Source organism: Atractosteus spatula, chromosome 5, assembly GCF_055471065.1.
Source record: "Atractosteus spatula isolate fAtrSpa1 chromosome 5, fAtrSpa1.hap1, whole genome shotgun sequence".
NCBI classification, from domain to species: domain Eukaryota; kingdom Metazoa; phylum Chordata; class Actinopteri; order Semionotiformes; family Lepisosteidae; genus Atractosteus; species Atractosteus spatula.
The window spans coordinates 498483-518490 of NC_142710.1; the positions used below are offsets into that span (position 1 = coordinate 498483).

General features: G+C 59.0%; 1 protein-coding gene across 1 annotated transcript; it reads left to right on the plus strand.

The window, feature by feature from the left end:
• Window positions 1–432: 432 nt before the first annotated feature.
• On the plus strand, window positions 433–19794 carry efs (embryonal Fyn-associated substrate). Its single transcript, XM_088915206.1, has 6 exons — window positions 433–1022; window positions 9263–10759; window positions 15378–15518; window positions 16375–17424; window positions 17515–17598; window positions 19020–19794. The coding sequence occupies exons 1-6, from the start codon at window positions 1011–1013 to the stop codon at window positions 19458–19460; spliced, it is 3225 nt and encodes a 1074-aa protein (XP_088771332.1). The 5' UTR covers window positions 433–1010; the 3' UTR covers window positions 19461–19794.
• Window positions 19795–20008: the final 214 nt, after the last annotated feature.

The window sequence follows — 20008 nt, forward strand, 5'->3', positions numbered from 1 at the left end:
CTGGCCCGGTTTGGCGGCTCCGTGGCGTGGCGTGTCGTGTCGTGTCGTGTCCTGTCTGTGATTCCTGCGGTCGGTGCAGGAAAACAACCCCCCCCCCCCCCAAAAAAAGGGGACAGAAACGCGCGAGAGCGAGTGGAGTGGAGTCTGGGGAGGGGGTCGGGGGTCAGAGGTCGGAGGTCGGGGCTCGGACCCGGCGCCTGCACACGCGCTGCGGGCAGAAACGAGGCCCGAGTCCACCGGACCGGGCTCCCCCGCCTGCGGGGCCAGCAGGGATGCGGGCCCGGACCGGCAGGACCGGCTCTGACCGCCCTGCGCCGCGGTCTGCCCCGGTGTGGAGACCCCACGCTGCGTGGGGCGAGCTCGTAGGAGCCGTGCGCTCCGTCTCGTCCACATAACGACGGTCCCCCCTTGTGGTTTTTGGGGAGGGTGGTTTTCTAAAGTACGATCACCGTTGCTGTGTGGTGGTTATTCCTTCATATTATTATTATTATTATTATTATTTTATTTTGTTGTTCGGTGGCGGTTCTTTCTGATATTCGTCTGATTTCCGCTCTCGCGCCTCTCTCCTTGAATTCCTGAGAATCCCACAGGAACAGAAGCTGTTTTCCCGGGATTAAGCCCAAGTACTTCACACCAGCTCCCCTTCTTTTCGAAAAGGGGGGGGGGGGAGAAGCCGGGGTGCCCCCTTTCCCGACTCTCTTCTCCGCCCCGCCGGTGTTGAGGGGTGTCCGCGCAGGCCGGGGTTCGGGGGTCCCGCCGCGTGGCGCTTGACCTCTGACCCGTGAAAGGTGCGCTGAGGGCCTAGCGTGTGGGGGTGTGTGTGTGTGTGTGTGTGTGAGGTGGGGTGACGTGACGTGGGGTGCGCCTCCAGACTCTCTCTCTCCTCCCAAACGACCCGCCCCGTGTCGGGGTGAAGCAGAGCCGTCTCCTGTCCCCCACTCCCGGCACCCCTGTAACTGAGGACGACCCGAACCTGACCTGCCGACCCGGGTCCGGAGCAGCGCGTCGCCATGGCTCTGTCGGTGGGTGTGTGTGTCCCTCACCCGTCCTGTCTCTCTCTGTCCAGAACCTGTCGTCTGGGTGTGTGTACCCCACTTCTGTGTGTCCCTCACTCGTCCTGTCTGTCCAGAACCTGTCGTCTGGGTGTGTGTACCCCACTTTTGTGTGTCCCGTCTGTCCAGAACCTGTCGTCTGGGTGTGTGTACCCCACTTCTGTGTGTCCCTCACTCGTCCTGTCTGTCTCTGTCCAGAACCTGTCGTCTGGGTGTGTGTACCCCACTTCTGTGTGTCCCTCACCTGTCCTGTCTGTCCAGAACCTGTCGTCTGGGTGTGTGTACCCCACTTCTGTGTGTCCCTCACTCGTCCTGTCTGTCCAGAACCTGTTGTCTGGGTGTGTGTACCCCACTTCTGTGTGTCCCTCACTCGTCCTGTCTGTCTCTGTCCAGAACCTGTCGTCTGGGTGTGTGTACCCCACTTCTGTGTGTCCCTCACACATCCTGTCTGTCCAGAACCTGTCGTCTGGGTGTGTGTACCCCACTTCTGTGTGTCCCTCACCCGTCCTGTCTGTCTCTGTCCAGAACCTGTCGTCTGGGTGTGTGTACCCCACTTCTGTGTGTCCCTCACTCGTCCTGTCTGTCCAGAACCTGTCGTCTGGGTGTGTGTACCCCACTTCTGTGTGTCCCTCACCCGTCCTGTCTGTCTCCATCTGTCTGTCCAGAATCTGTCATCTGGGTGTGTGTACCCCACTTCTGTGTGTCTGGCCATGCAGCCTGTCTGTCTGTCCGTCCTGTCGTCTGGGTGTGTGTGTCTGTCACATGGCCTGTCTGTCTGTCCGTCCAGTCGTCTGGGTGTGTGTGTCTGTCACACGGCCTGTCTGTCTGTCCGTCCTGTCGTCGGGGTGTGTGTGTCTGTCACACGGCCTGTCTGTCTCTGTCTGCCTGGGCAATCTGTCTGACTGTGGTCACTCGTCTCTGGGTTCTCATCCGGTTAGTCTGGGCTCTGTCTGTCTGTGCTAATCTGGGCTCTGTCTGTCTGTGCTAGTCTGGGCTCTGTCTGTGGTAATCGTAGTGCTGGCTGTCTGTGCTGATCTGGGCTCTGTCCATCTGTGTTAATCTGAGCTCTGCCCTGTCTGTGGTAATCTGGGCTCTGTGCTGATCTGGGCTCTGCCCTGTCTGTGGTAATCTGGGCTCTGTGCTGATCTGGGCTCTGCCCTGTCTGTGGTAATTTGGGCTCTGTGCTGATCTGGGCTCTGCCCTGTCTGTGGTAATTTGGGCTCTGTCTTGTCTTTTAGACTGACAGGACAGAGCCTGTCCTCCTGCTGTATATGAGTGGAGTCTAACTTTGCATAACCAGGCTGGTTAAGAATGTGAGACTCTCTTTTCTGTCTCTCTCACTCTTTCTGTCTGAAGACACCCAGGATGTGTCTGTGTCTGTGTGAGGAGGTGCGGGCTGTGTGTCTGTGTGAGGAGGTGCGGGCTGTGTGTCTGTGTGAGGAGGTCCGGGCTGTGTGTCTGTGTGAGGAGGTGCGGGGCTGTGTGTCTGTGTGAGGAGGTCCGGGCTGTGTGTCTGTGTGAGGAGGTGCGGGCTGTGTGTCTGCGTGAGGAGGTGCGGGCTGTGTGCCTGTGTGAGGAGGTGCGGGGCTGTGTGTCTGTGTGAGGAGGTGCGGGGCTGTGTGTCTGTGTGAGGAGGTGCGGGCTGTGTGTCTGTGCAGGAGGTGCGGGGCTGTGTGTCTGTGTGAGGAGGTGCGGGGCTGTGTGTCTGTGTGAGGAGGTGCGGGCTGTGTGTCTGTGTGAGGAGGTGCGGGGCTGTGTGTCTGTGTGAGGAGGTGCGGGGCTGTGTGTCTGTGTGAGGAGGTGCGGGGCTGTGTGTCTGTGTGAGGAGGTGCGGGCTGTGTGTCTGCGTGAGGAGGTGCGGGCTGTGTGTCTGCGTGAGGAGGTGCGGGCTGTGTGTCTGTGTGAGGAGGTGCGGGCTGTGTGTCTGCGTGAGGAGGTGCGGGCTGTGTGTCTGCGTGAGGAGGTCCGGGCTGTGTGTCTGCGTGAGGAGGTCCGGGCTGTGTGTCTGCGTGAGGAGGTGCGGGCTGTGTGTCTGTGTGAGGAGGTCCGGGCTGTGTGTCTGTGTGAGGAGGTGCGGGCTGTGTGTCTGTGTGAGGAGGTGCGGGCTGTGTGTCTGTGCAGGAGGTGCGGGCTGTGTGTCTGTGTGAGGAGGTGCGGGGCTGTGTGTCTGCGTGAGGAGGTCCGGGCTGTGTGTCTGCGTGAGGAGGTGCGGGCTGTGTGTCTGTGTGAGGAGGTGCGGGCTGTGTGTCTGTGTGAGGAGGTGCGGGGCTGTGTGTCTGTGCAGGAGGTGCGGGGCTGTGTGTCTGTGTGAGGAGGTCCGGGCTGTGTGTCTGTGTGAGGAGGTGCGGGCTGTGTGTCTGTGTGAGGAGGTGCGGGGCTGTGTGTCTGTGTGAGGAGGTGCGGGGCTGTGTGTCTGTGTGAGGAGGTGCGGGGCTGTGTGTCTGTGTGAGGAGGTGCGGGCTGTGTGTCTGTGTGAGGAGGTGCGGGGCTGTGTGTCTGTGTGAGGAGGTGCGGGCTGTGTGTCTGTGTGAGGAGGTGCGGGGCTGTGTGTCTGTGCAGGAGGTGCGGGGCTGTGTGTCTGTGTGAGGAGGTGCGGGGCTGTGTGTCTGTGTGAGGAGGTGCGGGCTGTGTGTCTGTGTGAGGAGGTGCGGGCTGTGTGTCTGTGTGAGGAGGTGCGGGGCTGTGTGTCTGCGTGAGGAGGTGCGGGCTGTGTGTCTGCGTGAGGAGGTGCGGGCTGTGTGTCTGCGTGAGGAGGTGCGGGCTGTGTGTCTGCGTGAGGAGGTGCGGGCTGTGTGTCTGCGTGAGGAGGTGCGGGGCTGTGTGTCTGTGCAGGAGGTGCGGGCTGTGTGTCTGTGCAGGAGGTGCGGGGCTGTGTGTCTGTGTGAGGAGGTGCGGGGCTGTGTGTCTGTGTGAGGAGGTGCGGGCTGTGTGTCTGTGTGAGGAGGTGCGGGCTGTGTGTCTGTGTGAGGAGGTGCGGGGCTGTGTGTCTGTGTGAGGAGGTGCGGGCTGTGTGTCTGCGTGAGGAGGTGCGGGCTGTGTGTCTGCGTGAGGAGGTGCGGGCTGTGTGTCTGCGTGAGGAGGTGCGGGGCTGTGTGTCTGTGCAGGAGGTGCGGGCTGTGTGTCTGTGTGAGGAGGTGCGGGCTGTGTGTCTGCGTGAGGAGGTGCGGGCTGTGTGTCTGCGTGAGGAGGTCCGGGCTGTGTGTCTGTGTGAGGAGGTGCGGGGCTGTGTGTCTGTGCAGGAGGTCCGGGCTGTGTGTCTGTGTGAGGAGGTGCGGGGCTGTGTGTCTGTGCAGGAGGTGCGGGGCTGTGTGTCTGTGTGAGAAGGTGCGGACTGTGTGTCTGTGTGAGGAGGTGCGGGCTGTGTGTCTGTGTGAGGAGGTGCGGGCTGTGTGTCTGCGTGAGGAGGTGCGGGCTGTGTGTCTGCGTGAGGAGGTGCGGGCTGTGTGTCTGCGTGAGGAGGTGCGGGCTGTGTGTCTGTGCAGGAGGTCCGGGGCTGTGTGTCTGTGTGAGGAGGTGCGGGCTGTGTGTCTGTGTGAGGAGGTGCGGGGCTGTGTGTCTGTGTGAGGAGGTCCGGGCTGTGTGTCTGTGTGAGGAGGTCCGGGCTGTGTGTCTGTGTGAGGAGGTCCGGGCTGTGTGTCTGTGTGAGGAGGTGCGGGGCTGTGTGTCTGTGTGAGGAGGTGCGGGGCTGTGTGTCTGTGTGAGGAGGTGCGGGCTGTGTGTCTGTGTGAGGAGGTGCGGGGCTGTGTGTCTGTGTGAGGAGGTGCGGGCTGTGTGTCTGTGTGAGGAGGTGCGGGCTGTGTGTCTGTGCAGGAGGTGCGGGGCTGTGTGTCTGTGTGAGGAGGTCCGGGCTGTGTGTCTGTGTGAGGAGGTGCGGGGCTGTGTGTCTGTGCAGGAGGTGCGGGCTGTGTGTCTGTGCAGGAGGTGCGGGCTGTGTGTCTGTGTGAGGAGGTGCGGGCTGTGTGTCTGTGTGAGGAGGTCCGGGCTGTGTGTCTGTGTGAGGAGGTGCGGGCTGTGTGTCTGCGTGAGGAGGTGCGGGGCTGTGTGTCTGCGTGAGGAGGTGCGGGGCTGTGTGTCTGCGTGAGGAGGTGCGGGCTGTGTGTCTGCGTGAGGAGGTGCGGGCTGTGTGTCTGCGTGAGGAGGTGCGGGCTGTGTGTCTGCGTGAGGAGGTGCGGGGCTGTGTGTCTGTGCAGGAGGTGCGGGCTGTGTGTCTGTGTGAGGAGGTGCGGGCTGTGTGTCTGCGTGAGGAGGTGCGGGCTGTGTGTCTGCGTGAGGAGGTCCGGGCTGTGTGTCTGTGTGAGGAGGTGCGGGGCTGTGTGTCTGTGCAGGAGGTCCGGGCTGTGTGTCTGTGTGAGGAGGTGCGGGGCTGTGTGTCTGTGCAGGAGGTGCGGGGCTGTGTGTCTGTGTGAGAAGGTGCGGACTGTGTGTCTGTGTGAGGAGGTGCGGGCTGTGTGTCTGTGTGAGGAGGTGCGGGCTGTGTGTCTGCGTGAGGAGGTGCGGGCTGTGTGTCTGCGTGAGGAGGTGCGGGCTGTGTGTCTGCGTGAGGAGGTGCGGGCTGTGTGTCTGTGCAGGAGGTCCGGGGCTGTGTGTCTGTGTGAGGAGGTGCGGGCTGTGTGTCTGTGTGAGGAGGTGCGGGGCTGTGTGTCTGTGTGAGGAGGTCCGGGCTGTGTGTCTGTGTGAGGAGGTCCGGGCTGTGTGTCTGTGTGAGGAGGTCCGGGCTGTGTGTCTGTGTGAGGAGGTGCGGGGCTGTGTGTCTGTGTGAGGAGGTGCGGGGCTGTGTGTCTGTGTGAGGAGGTGCGGGCTGTGTGTCTGTGTGAGGAGGTGCGGGGCTGTGTGTCTGTGTGAGGAGGTGCGGGCTGTGTGTCTGTGTGAGGAGGTGCGGGCTGTGTGTCTGTGCAGGAGGTGCGGGGCTGTGTGTCTGTGTGAGGAGGTCCGGGCTGTGTGTCTGTGTGAGGAGGTGCGGGGCTGTGTGTCTGTGCAGGAGGTGCGGGCTGTGTGTCTGTGCAGGAGGTGCGGGCTGTGTGTCTGTGTGAGGAGGTGCGGGCTGTGTGTCTGTGTGAGGAGGTCCGGGCTGTGTGTCTGTGTGAGGAGGTGCGGGCTGTGTGTCTGCGTGAGGAGGTGCGGGGCTGTGTGTCTGCGTGAGGAGGTGCGGGGCTGTGTGTCTGCGTGAGGAGGTGCGGGCTGTGTGTCTGCGTGAGGAGGTGCGGGCTGTGTGTCTGCGTGAGGAGGTGCGGGCTGTGTGTCTGCGTGAGGAGGTGCGGGCTGTGTGTCTGCGTGAGGAGGTGCGGGCTGTGTGTCTGCGTGAGGAGGTCCGGGCTGTGTGTCTGTGCAGGAGGTCCGGGCTGTGTGTCTGTGCAGGAGGTGCGGGCTGTGTGTCTGTGTGAGGAGGTGCGGGCTGTGTGTCTGCGTGAGGAGGTGCGGGCTGTGTGTCTGCGTGAGGAGGTGCGGGCTGTGTGTCTGCGTGAGGAGGTGCGGGCTGTGTGTCTGCGTGAGGAGGTCCGGGCTGTGTGTCTGTGCAGGAGGTCCGGGGCTGTGTGTCTGTGTGAGGAGGTCCGGGCTGTGTGTCTGTGTGAGGAGGTGCGGGCTGTGTGTCTGCGTGAGGAGGTGCGGGCTGTGTGTCTGCGTGAGGAGGTGCGGGGCTGTGTGTCTGCGTGAGGAGGTGCGGGGCTGTGTGTCTGCGTGAGGAGGTGCGGGCTGTGTGTCTGCGTGAGGAGGTGCGGGCTGTGTGTCTGCGTGAGGAGGTGCGGGCTGTGTGTCTGCGTGAGGAGGTGCGGGCTGTGTGTCTGCGTGAGGAGGTGCGGGCTGTGTGTCTGCGTGAGGAGGTCCGGGCTGTGTGTCTGTGCAGGAGGTCCGGGCTGTGTGTCTGTGCAGGAGGTGCGGGCTGTGTGTCTGCGTGAGGAGGTGCGGGCTGTGTGTCTGCGTGAGGAGGTGCGGGCTGTGTGTCTGCGTGAGGAGGTGCGGGCTGTGTGTCTGCGTGAGGAGGTGCGGGCTGTGTGTCTGCGTGAGGAGGTCCGGGCTGTGTGTCTGTGCAGGAGGTCCGGGGCTGTGTGTCTGTGTGAGGAGGTCCGGGCTGTGTGTCTGTGTGAGGAGGTGCGGGCTGTGTGTCTGTGTGAGGAGGTGCGGGCTGTGTGTCTGTGTGAGGAGGTCCGGGCTGTGTGTCTGTGTGAGGAGGTCCGGGCTGTGTGTCTGCGTGAGGAGGTGCGGGGCTGTGTGTCTGCGTGAGGAGGTGCGGGGCTGTGTGTCTGCGTGAGGAGGTGCGGGCTGTGTGTCTGTGTGAGGAGGTGCGGGGCTGTGTGTCTGTGTGAGGAGGTGCAGGCTGTGTGTCTGTGTGAGGAGCTCCAGGTCTCTCTGGAGGACAGGGGCTCAGCTTGGCTGTATTGTTCAGCCCCCAGGGGAGGGAGAGGGAGGATGGGAAGACAATGGGACCAGAAGCTGCTGTACAGAGGGGGACAGATGTGCCATTGAGTGTACCCCTCCCCCCCCCACCCCCGTCTCTCTTTGTGTTAAAACCTAGAGATCACTCTGTCTCTCCAGTGTTACTGTACTGGAGTGTCCAGTCAGTCAGTGTGTCTGTATGAACCCCTCTCTCTCAGTGCAGTGTTAATGTACTGGAGTGTCCAGTCAGTCAGTGTGTCTGTATGAACCCCTCTCTCTCAGTGCAGTGTTAATGTACTGGAGTGTCCAGTCAGTGTGTCTGTATGAACCCCTCTCTCTCAGTGCAGTGTTAATGTACTGGAGTGTCCAGTCAGTCAGTGTGTCTGTATGAACCCCTCTCTCTCAGTGCAGTGTTAATGTACTGGAGTGTCCAGTCCGTGTGTCTGTATTAACCCCTCTCTCTCAGTGCAGTGTTAATGTACTGGAGTGTCCAGTCAGTCAGTGTGTCTGTATGAACCCCTCTCTCTCAGTGCAGTGTTAATGTACTGGAGTGTCCAGTCAGTGTGTCTGTATGAACCCCTCTCTCTCAGTGCAGTGTTAATGTACTGGAGTGTCCAGTCAGTGTGTCTGTATGAACCCCTCTCTCTCAGTGCAGTGTTAATGTACTGGAGTGTCCAGTCAGTCAGTGTGTCTGTATTAACCCCTCTCTCTCAGTGCAGTGTTAATGTACTGGAGTGTCCAGTCAGTCAGTGTGTCTGTATGAACCCCTCTCTCTCAGTGCAGTGTTAATGTACTGGAGTGTCCAGCCAGTCAGTGTGTCTGTATGAACCCCTCTCTCTCAGTGCAGTGTTAATGTACTGGAGTGTCCAGTCAGTCAGTGTGTCTGTATGAACCCCTCTCTCTCAGTGCAGTGTTAATGTACTGGAGTGTCCAGTCAGTCAGTGTGTCTGTATGAACCCCTCTCTCTCAGTGCAGTGTTAATGTACTGGAGTGTCCAGTCAGTCAGTGTGTCTGTCTGAACCCCTCTCTCTCAGTGCAGTGTTAATGTACTGGAGTGTCCAGTCAGTCAGTGTGTCTGTATGAACCCCTCTCTCTCAGTGCAGTGTTAATGTACTGGAGTGTCCAGTCAGTCAGTGTGTCTGTATGAACCCCTCTCTCTCAGTGCAGTGTTAATGTACTGGAGTGTTCAGTCAGTGTGTCTGTATGAACCCCTCTCTCTCAGTGCAGTGTTAATGTACTGGAGTGTCCAGTCAGTCAGTGTGTCTGTATGAACCCCTCTCTCTCAGTGCAGTGTTAATGTACTGGAGTGTCCAGTCAGTCAGTGTGTCTGTATGAACCCCTCTCTCTCAGTGCAGTGTTAATGTACTGGAGTGTCCAGTCAGTCAGTGTGTCTGTATGAACCCCTCTCTCTCAGTGCAGTGTTAATGTACTGGAGTGTCCAGTCAGTGTGTCTGTATGAACCCCTCTCTCTCAGTGCAGTGTTAATGTACTGGAGTGTCCAGTCAGTGTGTCTGTATGAACCCCTCTCTCTCAGTGCAGTGTTAATGTACTGGAGTGTCCAGTCAGTGTGTCTGTATGAACCCCTCTCTCTCAGTGCAGTGTTAATGTACTGGAGTGTCCAGTCAGTCAGTGTGTCTGTATGAACCCCTCTCTCTCAGTGCAGTGTTAATGTACTGGAGTGTCCAGTCAGTCAGTGTGTCTGTATGAACCCCTCTCTCTCAGTGCAGTGTTAATGTACTGGAGTGTCCAGTCAGTCAGTGTGTCTGTATGAACCCCTCTCTCTCAGTGCAGTGTTCATGTACTGCAGTGTTCAGTCAGTGTGTACTCTCTGTCCTCAGACAGTGCTGGCGAAAGCTCTCTTTGACAACGCTGCTGAGAGCCCGGACGAGCTGGCGTTCCGGAAGGGAGATATCCTGATGGTCCTGGAGCGGGACCGGGGGGACGTCCCGGGCTGGTGGCTGTGCTCCCTGCACGGGCGGCAGGGCATCGCCCCCGGCAACCGGCTGCGGCTGCTGCACACGCAGCCCTGCCCGCCTGCCTCCTCCGCGCATCCCAGCGGCGAGCTGGACCCCGTCTACCTGTGCCCCGGCGCCCCCTCTCGCGCCGCCGGCGCGGAGCCGGACCCCCGGGGCAGCGGCGGGGAGGCCGTGTCGCCGGTGTATCTGTCCCCGCCAGGCCCGGGCAAGCTGACCCACGGCCTGCCCCAGAACCAGAACCAGGGCCAGGGCCAGGGCCAGGGCCACGGCCACAGCCTCAACCCGAACCACAGCCTGGGCCACGGCCTGCTCCAGAACCAGAACCAGAACCAGGGCCAGGGCCAGGGCCACAGCCTCAACCCGATCCAGAGCCTGACCCACGGCCTGCACCAGAACCAGAACCAGGGCCAGGGCCAGGGCCAGGGCCACAGCCTCAACCCGATCCAGAGCCTGGGCCACGGCCTGCTCCAGAACCAGAACCAGGGCCAGGGCCACAGCCTCAACCCGATCCAGAGCCTGACCCACGGCCTGCACCAGAACCAGAACCAGGGCCTCAACCCGAACCAGAGCCTGACCCACGGCCTGCACCAGAACCCGATCCAGAACCAGGGCCAGGGCTTGACCCACAGCCAGGAGCAGAACCAGGGCCCGGGCCAGCAGGGCTCCGGGAGGGGAGGAGTGGGGGTGCACCAGGGTCCCCCTGCGGGGCGGCCCCGCTCCCGCTCGGGCTCCTGCCCGCGGCCCGGCCCGGACTGGGGCGCCCCCGCGGGGGCCAGCCGGGCCCGCTCCCCGTCGCTGGGCCTGCGGGGGCCGGCCGCCGGCGAGTACCTGGTCCCCGCGGGCGCCCTGCGGGCCCGGGGCCCGGCGCCGGAGCCCCTGTACCTCGCGCCCTGCGGCCGGCCGGCGGGGGACCCCGAGGAGCTGTACCTGGTGCCCCGCGCGCCCCCCGCCGGCGACGTGGGGGCGTACCAGACCCCGCCGCCCCGGCCGGGACAGGAGCCCCCGGGCCTGTACCAGACCCCCGCGGTGCCGGGCGCCGCGCGGACCCCCAGGAGCGAGCGCCGGGGCTCCCCGAGACCCCAGCCCCAGGCCGGCCCTGGCACCCCGCCCAGCGCCAGGTCAAAGGTCGGCACGGCCCAGGGCTCCCCGAGGTTTGCCCGCAAGCCCCCTCCCCCCGCGCCCCCCGTCCGCGGGGTCCCCAGGAAGGACGGCCCGGGGGCTCCGGCTGCGGCGGCCGGGGGGCGCGGGGAGGCCACCCCGAGCAGGAGAGAGGCGCGGGACAGGACGAGGAAGACGAGGAAGAAGGACGAGGAGGAGGGGGAGTACGAGGAGCCGGACGACGAGAACCTCGCTAGCCAGGTGAGCGAAGGAGAGGAGCAGAGATAGGAGTACAGGAACAGGGAGACGAGGAAGGGAGCAGGGGAGAGAGAGAGGAGCAAAGAGCAGGGGAGAGAGAGAGGAGCAGAGACAGGAGTGTAGAGACAGGGAGACGAGGAAGGGAGCAGGGGATAGAGAGAGAGGAGCAGAGACAGGGAGACGAGGAAGGGAGCAGGGGATAGAGAGAGAGGAGCAGAGACAGGGAGACGAGGAAGGGAGCAGGGGAGAGAGAGAGAGGAGCAGAGACAGCGAGACGAGGAAGGGAGCAGGGGAGAGAGAGAGGAGCAGAGATAGGAGTGTAGAGACAGGGAGACGAGGAAGGGAGCAGGGGATAGAGAGAGGAGCAGAGAGCAGGGGAGAGAGAGAGGAGCAGAGATAGGAGTGTAGAGACAGGGAGACGAGGAAGGGAGCAGGGGAGAGAGAGGAGCAGAGAGCAGGGAGACGAGGAAGGGAGCAGGGGATAGAGAGAGAGGAGCAGAGACAGGGAGACGAGGAAGGGAGCAGGGGATAGAGAGAGAGGAGCAGAGACAGGGAGACGAGTAAGGGAGCAGGGGATAGAGAAAGGAGCAGAGACAGGAGTGTAGAGACAGGGAGACGAGGAAGGGAGCAGGGCAGAGAGAGAGGAGGAGAGATAGGAGGACAGAGACAGGGAGACGAGGGGCAGAGAGCAGGGAGAGAGAGAAAAACTCGAAAGTTTGGAATTGGCTGTCAAAGACAACCAGAACCCCTTAGACTCCCCGATCACTGAGCAGGAGCTACTGGACAAACTCCAGGCTCTCAGACCACGCAGAGCCTGTGGCCATGATGGAGTCAACAATGAGATGCTGAGACACAGCAGCCCAAAGTTGCAACAAGCCCTGCTCAATCTCAAACTCCTCAATCTCATCATGACAGCCGGATGTTTCCCTGAGGCCTGGAACCAAGGACTGATCACGCCCATCTATAAGAGTGGAGATAAACTCGATCCCAACAACTACCGGGGCATCTGTGTGAACAGTAACCTGGGGAAGGTATTCTGCAGTATCCTGAACACACGAATACTGGCCTTCCTTACTGAACACAGTGTCCTGAGCAAGAGTCAGATTGGCTTCTTGCCAGATCACCGCACATCTGATCACATTTACACCCTGATAGACAAACACGTCCACCAGAAACACAGGAAGAATTTTTGCCTGCTTTGTCGATTTCAAAAAAGCATTTGACTCGATTTGGCATGAGAGATTGTTTGACAAACTACTCCAAAGCGGCATAGGGGGCAAAGTGTACGACATCATTAAATCAATGTATTCAGAGAGCAAATGTGCAGTGAAAATTGGAAACAAAAGGACTAAATTCTTCACCCAAGGCCGTGGGGTGAGACAGGGCTGCAGCCTGAGCCCAACACTGTTCAATATCTATATCAATGAACTAGCAGGAATGTTGGAGCAGTCTGCAGCTCCTGGTCTCACACTACACGACACAGAAATCAAGTTCCTGCTCTACGCAGATGACCTGGTCCTGCTGTCGCCCACAGAACAGGGGCTGCAGCAGAACCTGGCACTGCTGGAGCAGTACTGTCAGACCTGGGCACCGCCAGCCCATCTGGACCCAGAACAGGGGCTGCAGCAGAGCCTGGCCCTGCTGGAGCAGTACTGTCACACCTGGGCACCGCCAGCCCATCTGGACCCAGAACAGGGGCTGCAGCAGAACCTGGCCCTGCTGGAGCAGTACTGTCACACCTGGGCACCGCCAGCCCATCTGGACCCAGAACAGGGGCTGCAGCAGAACCTGGCCCTGCTGGAGCAGTACTGTCACACCTGGGCGCCGCCAGCCCATCTGGACCAGACCAGAGTTATGGTTTTCCAGAAGAAAGCCAGACCTCAGGGAAACAGGTACAAATTCACACTGAACAACAACACATTGGAGCACACATCCAGCTACACACATCTCGGTCTCACCATCAGCTCTTCTGGGAGTGTTGACCTGGCAGTGAAGGCACTGAGGGAGAAGGCACTCAGGGCTTTCTACACAATAAGAAGGAGGCTCTTCAACATCAACCCACCAACAAGGATCTGGCTCCAAATATTTCAAAGTGTAATCCAACCCATTGCCCTGTACGGCAGTGAAGTGTGGGGTCCCCTCACAGACCAGGAGTACACCCAATGGGACAAACACCCCACAGAAACTCTGCACATGGAGATCTGTAGAAACATCCTCCGTGTGCAGAGAAAGACACCTAACAACGGGTGCAGGGCCGAATTAGGCCAGTACCCACTATTGATAAACATACAGAAAAGAGTATTAAAGTATTGGCTACACCTAAAAAACAGCGACCAAAACTCCTACCACCACAAAGCCCTGCTGAGCCAAGAGCTGAGCCCAGAGAGGAGCCCCCTGAGCCAGCTGGTCCTGAGGCTCACTGACCTGAGCCACACCGACACCAGCCAGCCTCAGGACAGCACTGCTAGAATCAAGCACAGCACAGCACAGATCACACAGCCATATCTCACACACACACAACACTACCTCACACACTGGGACACACACACAACACTACCTCACACACTGAGACACACACAGAGAGAGGAGCCCCCTGAGCCAGCTGGTCCTGAGACTCACTGACCTGAGCCACACCGACACCAGCCAGCCTCAGGACAGCACTGCTAGAATCAAGCACATCACTGCACAGATCACACAGCCATATCTCACACACTGGGACACACACACACAAACACAACATAAACTGGAATGCTACAGAACCCTAAACAGACAATACACACTAGCCGAATATTTGACCAAGATAAGAAACAACAAACAGAAACAGACCCTGATGAAGTACAGGCTCAGTGACCACAGCCTGGCCACAGAAACTGGGCGACACAGGCAGACCTGGCTGCCCAGAGAGGACAGGCTCAGTGACCACAGCCTGGCCATAGAAACTGGGCGACACAGGCAGACCTGGCTGCCCAGAGAGGACAGGCTCAGTGACCACAGCCTGGACACAGACACTGGACACAGACAGACCTGGCTGTCCAGAGAGGACAGGCTCAATGACCACAGCCTGGCCATAGAAACTGGGCGACACAGGCAAACCTGGCTGCCCAGAGAGGACAGGCTCAGTGACCACAGCCTGGCCATAGAAACTGGACAGAGGCAGACCTGGCTGTCCAGAGAGGACAGGCTGTGCTCCCACTGCCAGCGGGGAGAAATAGAGACAGATGTGCACTTCCTACTGCACTGTGACAGATACTCTGGGATTAGAGAAACATTCTTCCCTAAACTCAGAAATTTAGTCCCAGAGTTCCCACACCTGCCAGAATCACAACAGGTCCCAATCCTACTGGGAGAGGGAGGAGGGAACTCAGTTGAACTGGCAGCCCAGTATGTGATCTCCTGTCACAGCCTGAGGAACAGACAGTGAGCCTCTCTCAATAATAATAATACAGTGTGTGATCTCGTGTCACCCTGAGGAACAGACAGTGAGCCTGTCTCTCAATAATAATAATAATACAGTGTGTGTGTAATCTCCTGTCACAGCCTGAGGAACACACAGTGAGCCTGTCTCTCAATAATAATAATACAGTGTGTGATCTCCTGTCACAGCCTGAGGAACAGACAGTGAGCCTGTCTCTCAATAATAATAATACAGTGTGTGATCTCCTGTCACAGCCTGAGGAACAGTGAGCTCGTCTGTCAATAATAATAATACAGTGTGTGATCTCCTGTCACAGCCTGAGGAACAGACAGTGAGCCTGTCTCTCAATAATAATAATACAGTGTGTGATCTCCTGTCACAGCCTGAGGAACAGTGAGCTCGTCTCTCAATAATAATAATACAGTGTGTGATCTCCTGTCACAGCCTGAGGAACAGACAGTGAGCCTGTCTCTCAATAATAATAATACAGTGTGTGATCTCCTGTCACAGCCTGAGGAACAGACAGTGAGCCTGTCTCTCAATAATAATAATACAGTGTGTGATCTCCTGTCACAGCCTGAGGAACAGTGAGCCTGTCTCTCAATAATAATAATACAGTGTGTGATCTCCTGTCACAGCCTGAGGAACAGTGAGCCTGTCTCTCAATAATAATAATACAGTGTGTGATCTCCTGTCACAGCCTGAGGAACAGACAGTGAGCCTGTCTCTCAATAATAATAATACAGTGTGTGATCTCCTGTCACAGCCTGAGGAACAGACAGTGAGCCTGTCTCTCAATAATAATAATATAGTGTGTGATCTCCTGTCACAGCCTGAGGAACAGACAGTGAGCCTGTCTCTCAATAATAATAATACAGTGTGTGATCTCCTGTCACAGCCTGAGGAACAGTGAGCCTGTCTCTCAGTAATGTCCTTATGTCTATATGTAAATATGTTATGATTGTGGTTTTATTGTAATTGTCCGTTAATGTAGATTTTTGTTTTATTTTGATCGTATTTGTTTTGCTTTGGCAACACTGATTTTACTCATTGGTCATGCCAGTAAAGCACCGTGAAATGAATTGAATCGAGAGAGAGGAGCAGAGAGCAGGAGAGAGAGAGATATTTAGGAGGACCTAGTGGTTTTCTTCATGATACTTCTTATGGTCCAATGTTTGTAATGTGTGTGGATTTTATTATTTGTAGGTGTATGACACCCCCCCCTCCAGCAGGTGGCAGTGTGCTGTCTCTACAGCTACGAGCCAGGACAACAGCGACAGCATCTACAACATCCCGCGACCAATCCCCACTGGCAACAGGGACAAAATGCTCAATCTGGGATCCGAGGTAGGCATGAACTGAGACTGTATGAACCCCTCTCTCTCAGTGCAGTGTTAATGTACTGGAGTGTCCAGTCAGTGTGTCTGTATGAACCCCTCTCTCTCAGTGCAGTGTTAATGTACTGGAGTGTCCAGTCAGTCAGTGTGTCTGTATGAACCCCTCTCTCTCAGTGCAGTGTTAATGTACTGGAGTGTCCAGTCAGTGTGTCTGTATGAACCCCTCTCTCTCAGTGCAGTGTTAATGTACTGGAGTGTCCAGTCAGTCAGTGTGTCTGTATGAACCCCTCTCTCTCAGTGCAGTGTTAATGTACTGGAGTGTCCAGTCAGTCAGTGTGTCTGTATGAACCCCTCTCTCTCAGTGCAGTGTTAATGTACTGGAGTGTCCAGTCAGTCAGTGTGTCTGTATGAACCCCTCTCTCTCAGTGCAGTGTTAATGTACTGGAGTGTCCAGTCAGTCAGTGTGTCTGTATGAACCCCTCTCTCTCAGTGCAGTGTTAATGTACTGGAGTGTCCAGTCAGTGTGTCTGTATGAACCCCTCTCTCTCAGTGCAGTGTTAATGTACTGGAGTGTCCAGTCAGTCAGTGTGTCTGTATGAACCCCTCTCTCTCAGTGCAGTGTTAATGTACTGGAGTGTCCAGTCAGTGTGTCTGTATGAACCCCTCTCTCTCAGTGCAGTGTTAATGTACTGGAGTGTCCAGTCAGTGTGTCTGTATGAACCCCTCTCTCTCAGTGCAGTGTTAATGTACTGGAGTGTCCAGCCAGTCAGTGTGTCTGTATGAACCCCTCTCTCTCAGTGCAGTGTTAATGTACTGGAGTGTCCAGTCAGTCAGTGTGTCTGTATGAACCCCTCTCTCTCCCTCAGGTCTATGATGTTCCTGCTCTAGCTGTGACCTCAGACCTGAAGGAGGACACCTACAATATCCCATCATCCCTGGCGGGGGCAGCCGGTGTGGCTCAGAACGAGGTCGAGGAGGACGTCTACAGTGTCCCCAGCCTGCCGGGCATCTCGGTGAGCCCCTGCAGCCCCACGGAGGGCAGCGCGTCCGAGCTGTACTCCGTCCCGGGCGGGGGGTCCGGCCCCGACCCCGAGCTCGTCCGCGAGGAGCCCCCCCCGTCCTCCGCGCGGGCGCCAGCGGACCCGGACCTGGAGCCGGAGGAGGAGGAGGAGGGCGGCATCTACGACATGCCCGCGCTGGCCTTCCCCGACGCGCCCGGCCCGCGCCGCCCCTCCGTGTCCAGCACCGGCTCGGCCGAGGGCCCGTGGAGGCCCCCGCTGGCCCCGCTGCTGCAGTCCGCCCTGAGCTCCGCCTCGCTCAGCCCCACCCCGCAGGACCTGGCCCGGCTGCTGACAGAGATCCTGTCCGTGTGGAACCCGGCCCCGCCGGCCCCCCCGGAGGGCCCGAGCCCCTCCCCCTCCCCCCCGCCGCCGCTCGTCCAGGCCAGGTCCCGCCTCTCCGACCTGGTGCCCGCCCTCTCCGCCTGTGGCCCCGCCCCTCCCCCCGAGGCCCTGCTCTCATTGGTCCGCGAGGCCCTGGAGGACACCATTGCCCTCCTGCAGGGCCCCGCCCCTCCGGCCCGGGGCCCGGCCCGGCCCCGCCTCCCTTCCCAGGAGTCCCTGTCGCGCCGGCCCCTCCCAGCGCTGCCCGTGGCCGAGGTGCGGCCGCTGGGCGCCGGCGCGGGCGCGGGGGGCACCCTGGGGGGGCGCAAGGGCAGCTGGATCCAGGAGAGACCCCTGCCGCCGCCGCCGCCCCCGCTCTTCCCCCTGCCCCCCGCCCCGCCCCCCGCCGCCCCCGCGGACGGGCAGGCCGAGGATGAGGCCGGGAACGAGTACGCTGGGATCGGGACAGTGGGAGTGTCCTCTGCTCCCCCTCCTCCCGCGGCGGGAGACAGCGGGGGATACGTCAAGCTGCAGGTGAGCCGGACGCCGAGTCTCGTTCGTGTGCTGGAGTGTCCAGTCAGGCAGTGTGTCGGTCTGAACCGCTGGTATCGTCTGGTCTTTCAGGGGAAGCCAGAACCAGAACCTGTACCAGCTGTACAGACAGAGAGTGTCCCTCTGATGCCTGATCCCCCCTCTGCAGATCACAGGGTAAGAGTCAGGGCTGTGTGTGTGTGTGTTTCACTGGCTCACAGCAGAGCTCAGGGCTGTGTGTGTGTGTGTTTCACTGCTGGGTCACAGCAGAGCTCAGGGCTGTGAGTGTGTGTGTTTCACTGCTGGGTCACAGCAGAGCTCAGGGCTGTGAGTGTGTGTGTTTCACTGGCTCACAGCAGAGCTCAGGGCTGTGTGTGTGTGTGTTTCACTGGCTCACAGCAGAGCTCAGGGCTGTGTGTGTGTGTTTCACTGGCTCACAGCAGAGCTCAGGGCTGTGTGTGTGTGTGTTTCACTGCTGGCTCACAGCAGAGCTCAGGGCTGTGTGTGTGTGTGTTTCACTGCTGGGTCACAGCAGAGCTCAGGGCTGTGAGTGTGTGTGTTTCACTGGCTCACAGCAGAGCTCAGGGCTGTGTGTGTGTGTGTTTCACTGGCTCACAGCAGAGCTCAGGGCTGTGTGTGTGTTTCACTGCTGGCTCACAGCAGAGCTCAGGGCTGTGTGTGTGTGTGTTTCACTGGCTCACAGCAGAGCTCAGGGCTGTGTGTGTGTGTTTCACTGCTGGCTCACAGCAGAGCTCAGGGCTGTGTGTGTGTGTGTTTCACTGCTGGCTCACAGCAGAGCTCAGGGCTGTGTGTGTGTGTTTCACTGCTGGCTCACAGCAGAGCTCAGGGCTGTGTGTGTGTGTGTTTCACTGCTGGGTCAAGGAGATGAAACTCTTTTGTCTGAGAGATTATTGCAGGAGCTCCTGTATGACCGAGCACTGACACAGTGACAGACAGACACAGTTAGACACAGTGACACAGTGACAGAGTGACAGAGTGACAGACAGACACAGTGAGACAGTGACACAGTGAGACAGTGAGAGACAGACACAGTGACAGACAGACACAGTTAGACACAGACACAGTGACAGAGTGACAGACAGACACTGACAGACAGACACAGTGAGACAGTGACACAGTGACAGACTGACACTGACAGACAGACACAGTGACACAGTGAGACAGTGAGAGACAGACACAGTGACAGACAGACACAGTTAGACACTGACACAGTGACAGACAGACACTGACAGACAGACACAGTGAGACAGTGACACAGTGACAGACTGACACTGACAGACAGACACAGTGACACAGTGAGACAGTGAGAGACAGACACAGTGACAGACAGACACAGTTAGACACAGACACAGTGACAGTGACAGACAGACACTGACAGACAGACACAGTGAGACAGTGACACAGTGACAGAGTGACAGACAGACACTGACAGACAGACACAGTGAGACAGTGACACAGTGACAGACTGACACTGACAGACAGACACAGTGACACAGTGAGACAGTGACACAGTGGCAAGAGAGCAACAAGCAGAATGAAGAGTCCCACTGCTGACCCTGTCCTCATGTCCCCCCCAGCCCAGCCCGTCCCCGCCGCTGCCCGTGTCCCTGTCCCTGGAGGACTCCGAGCTCCTGGCCTTCTACTCCTCGCAGAGCCTGGCCCACCTGTCCAGCCTGGCCGACGCCATCGACGCCCTCTTCTCCAGCGTGCGGGGCAGCCAGCCGCCGCGCGTCTTCGTGTCGCGGGGCAAGGGCCTGATCGTGACGGCCCACAAGCTGGTCTTCATCGGCGACACGCTGTCCCGCCTGCTGGCCTCGCCCGACCTGCGCGCCAAGGTCACGGCCGCGGGCGGCCGGCTGTGCCAGGCCCTGAAGGCCGTCGTCGTGGCCACCAAGGGCGCGGCCCAGAGCTACCCCTCCGTGCCCGCCGCGCAGGAGATGGTGGACCGCGTGGCCGAGCTGTCCCAGCATGCCGCGGGCTTCTCGGGCCTGCTGCAGAGACTGGCGGAGATCGCCTGAGGCGTCCTAGTTTCATCTTTTTCTTGCGGGTGTTTTTTTTTATTATTCTTATAATTATTATTTTTATTATTATTATTCGGGGGTTCAAGCAATTCTGCTCGGGAAGTATTTAAGGTTTTCTGAAGACTTTTTTCTGAAAAAAAATAAAGCGGCTCGCCCTTGCGCCACACAGCCTGAACCCGTCTCTCGAACCCTCAGCAGTGCTGAGGCCTCTTCACTCCTCCAATCAGGGCTCACTCTGTCAGAGAGACACCCTGCTCCTCCAATCAGGGCTCACTCTGTCAGTGAGACACACTGCTCCTCCAATCAGGGCTCACTCTGTCAGTGAGACACACTGCTCCTCCAATCAGGGCTCACTCTGTCAGTGAGACACACTGCTCCTCCAATCAGGGCTCACTCTGTCAGTGAGACACCCTACTCCTCCAATCAGGGCTCACTCTGTTAGTGAAGTGAGACACAGTGCTCCTCCAATCAGGGCTCACTCTGTCAGTGAGACACACTGCTCCTCCAATCAGGGCTCACTCTGTCAGTGAGACACACTGCTCCTT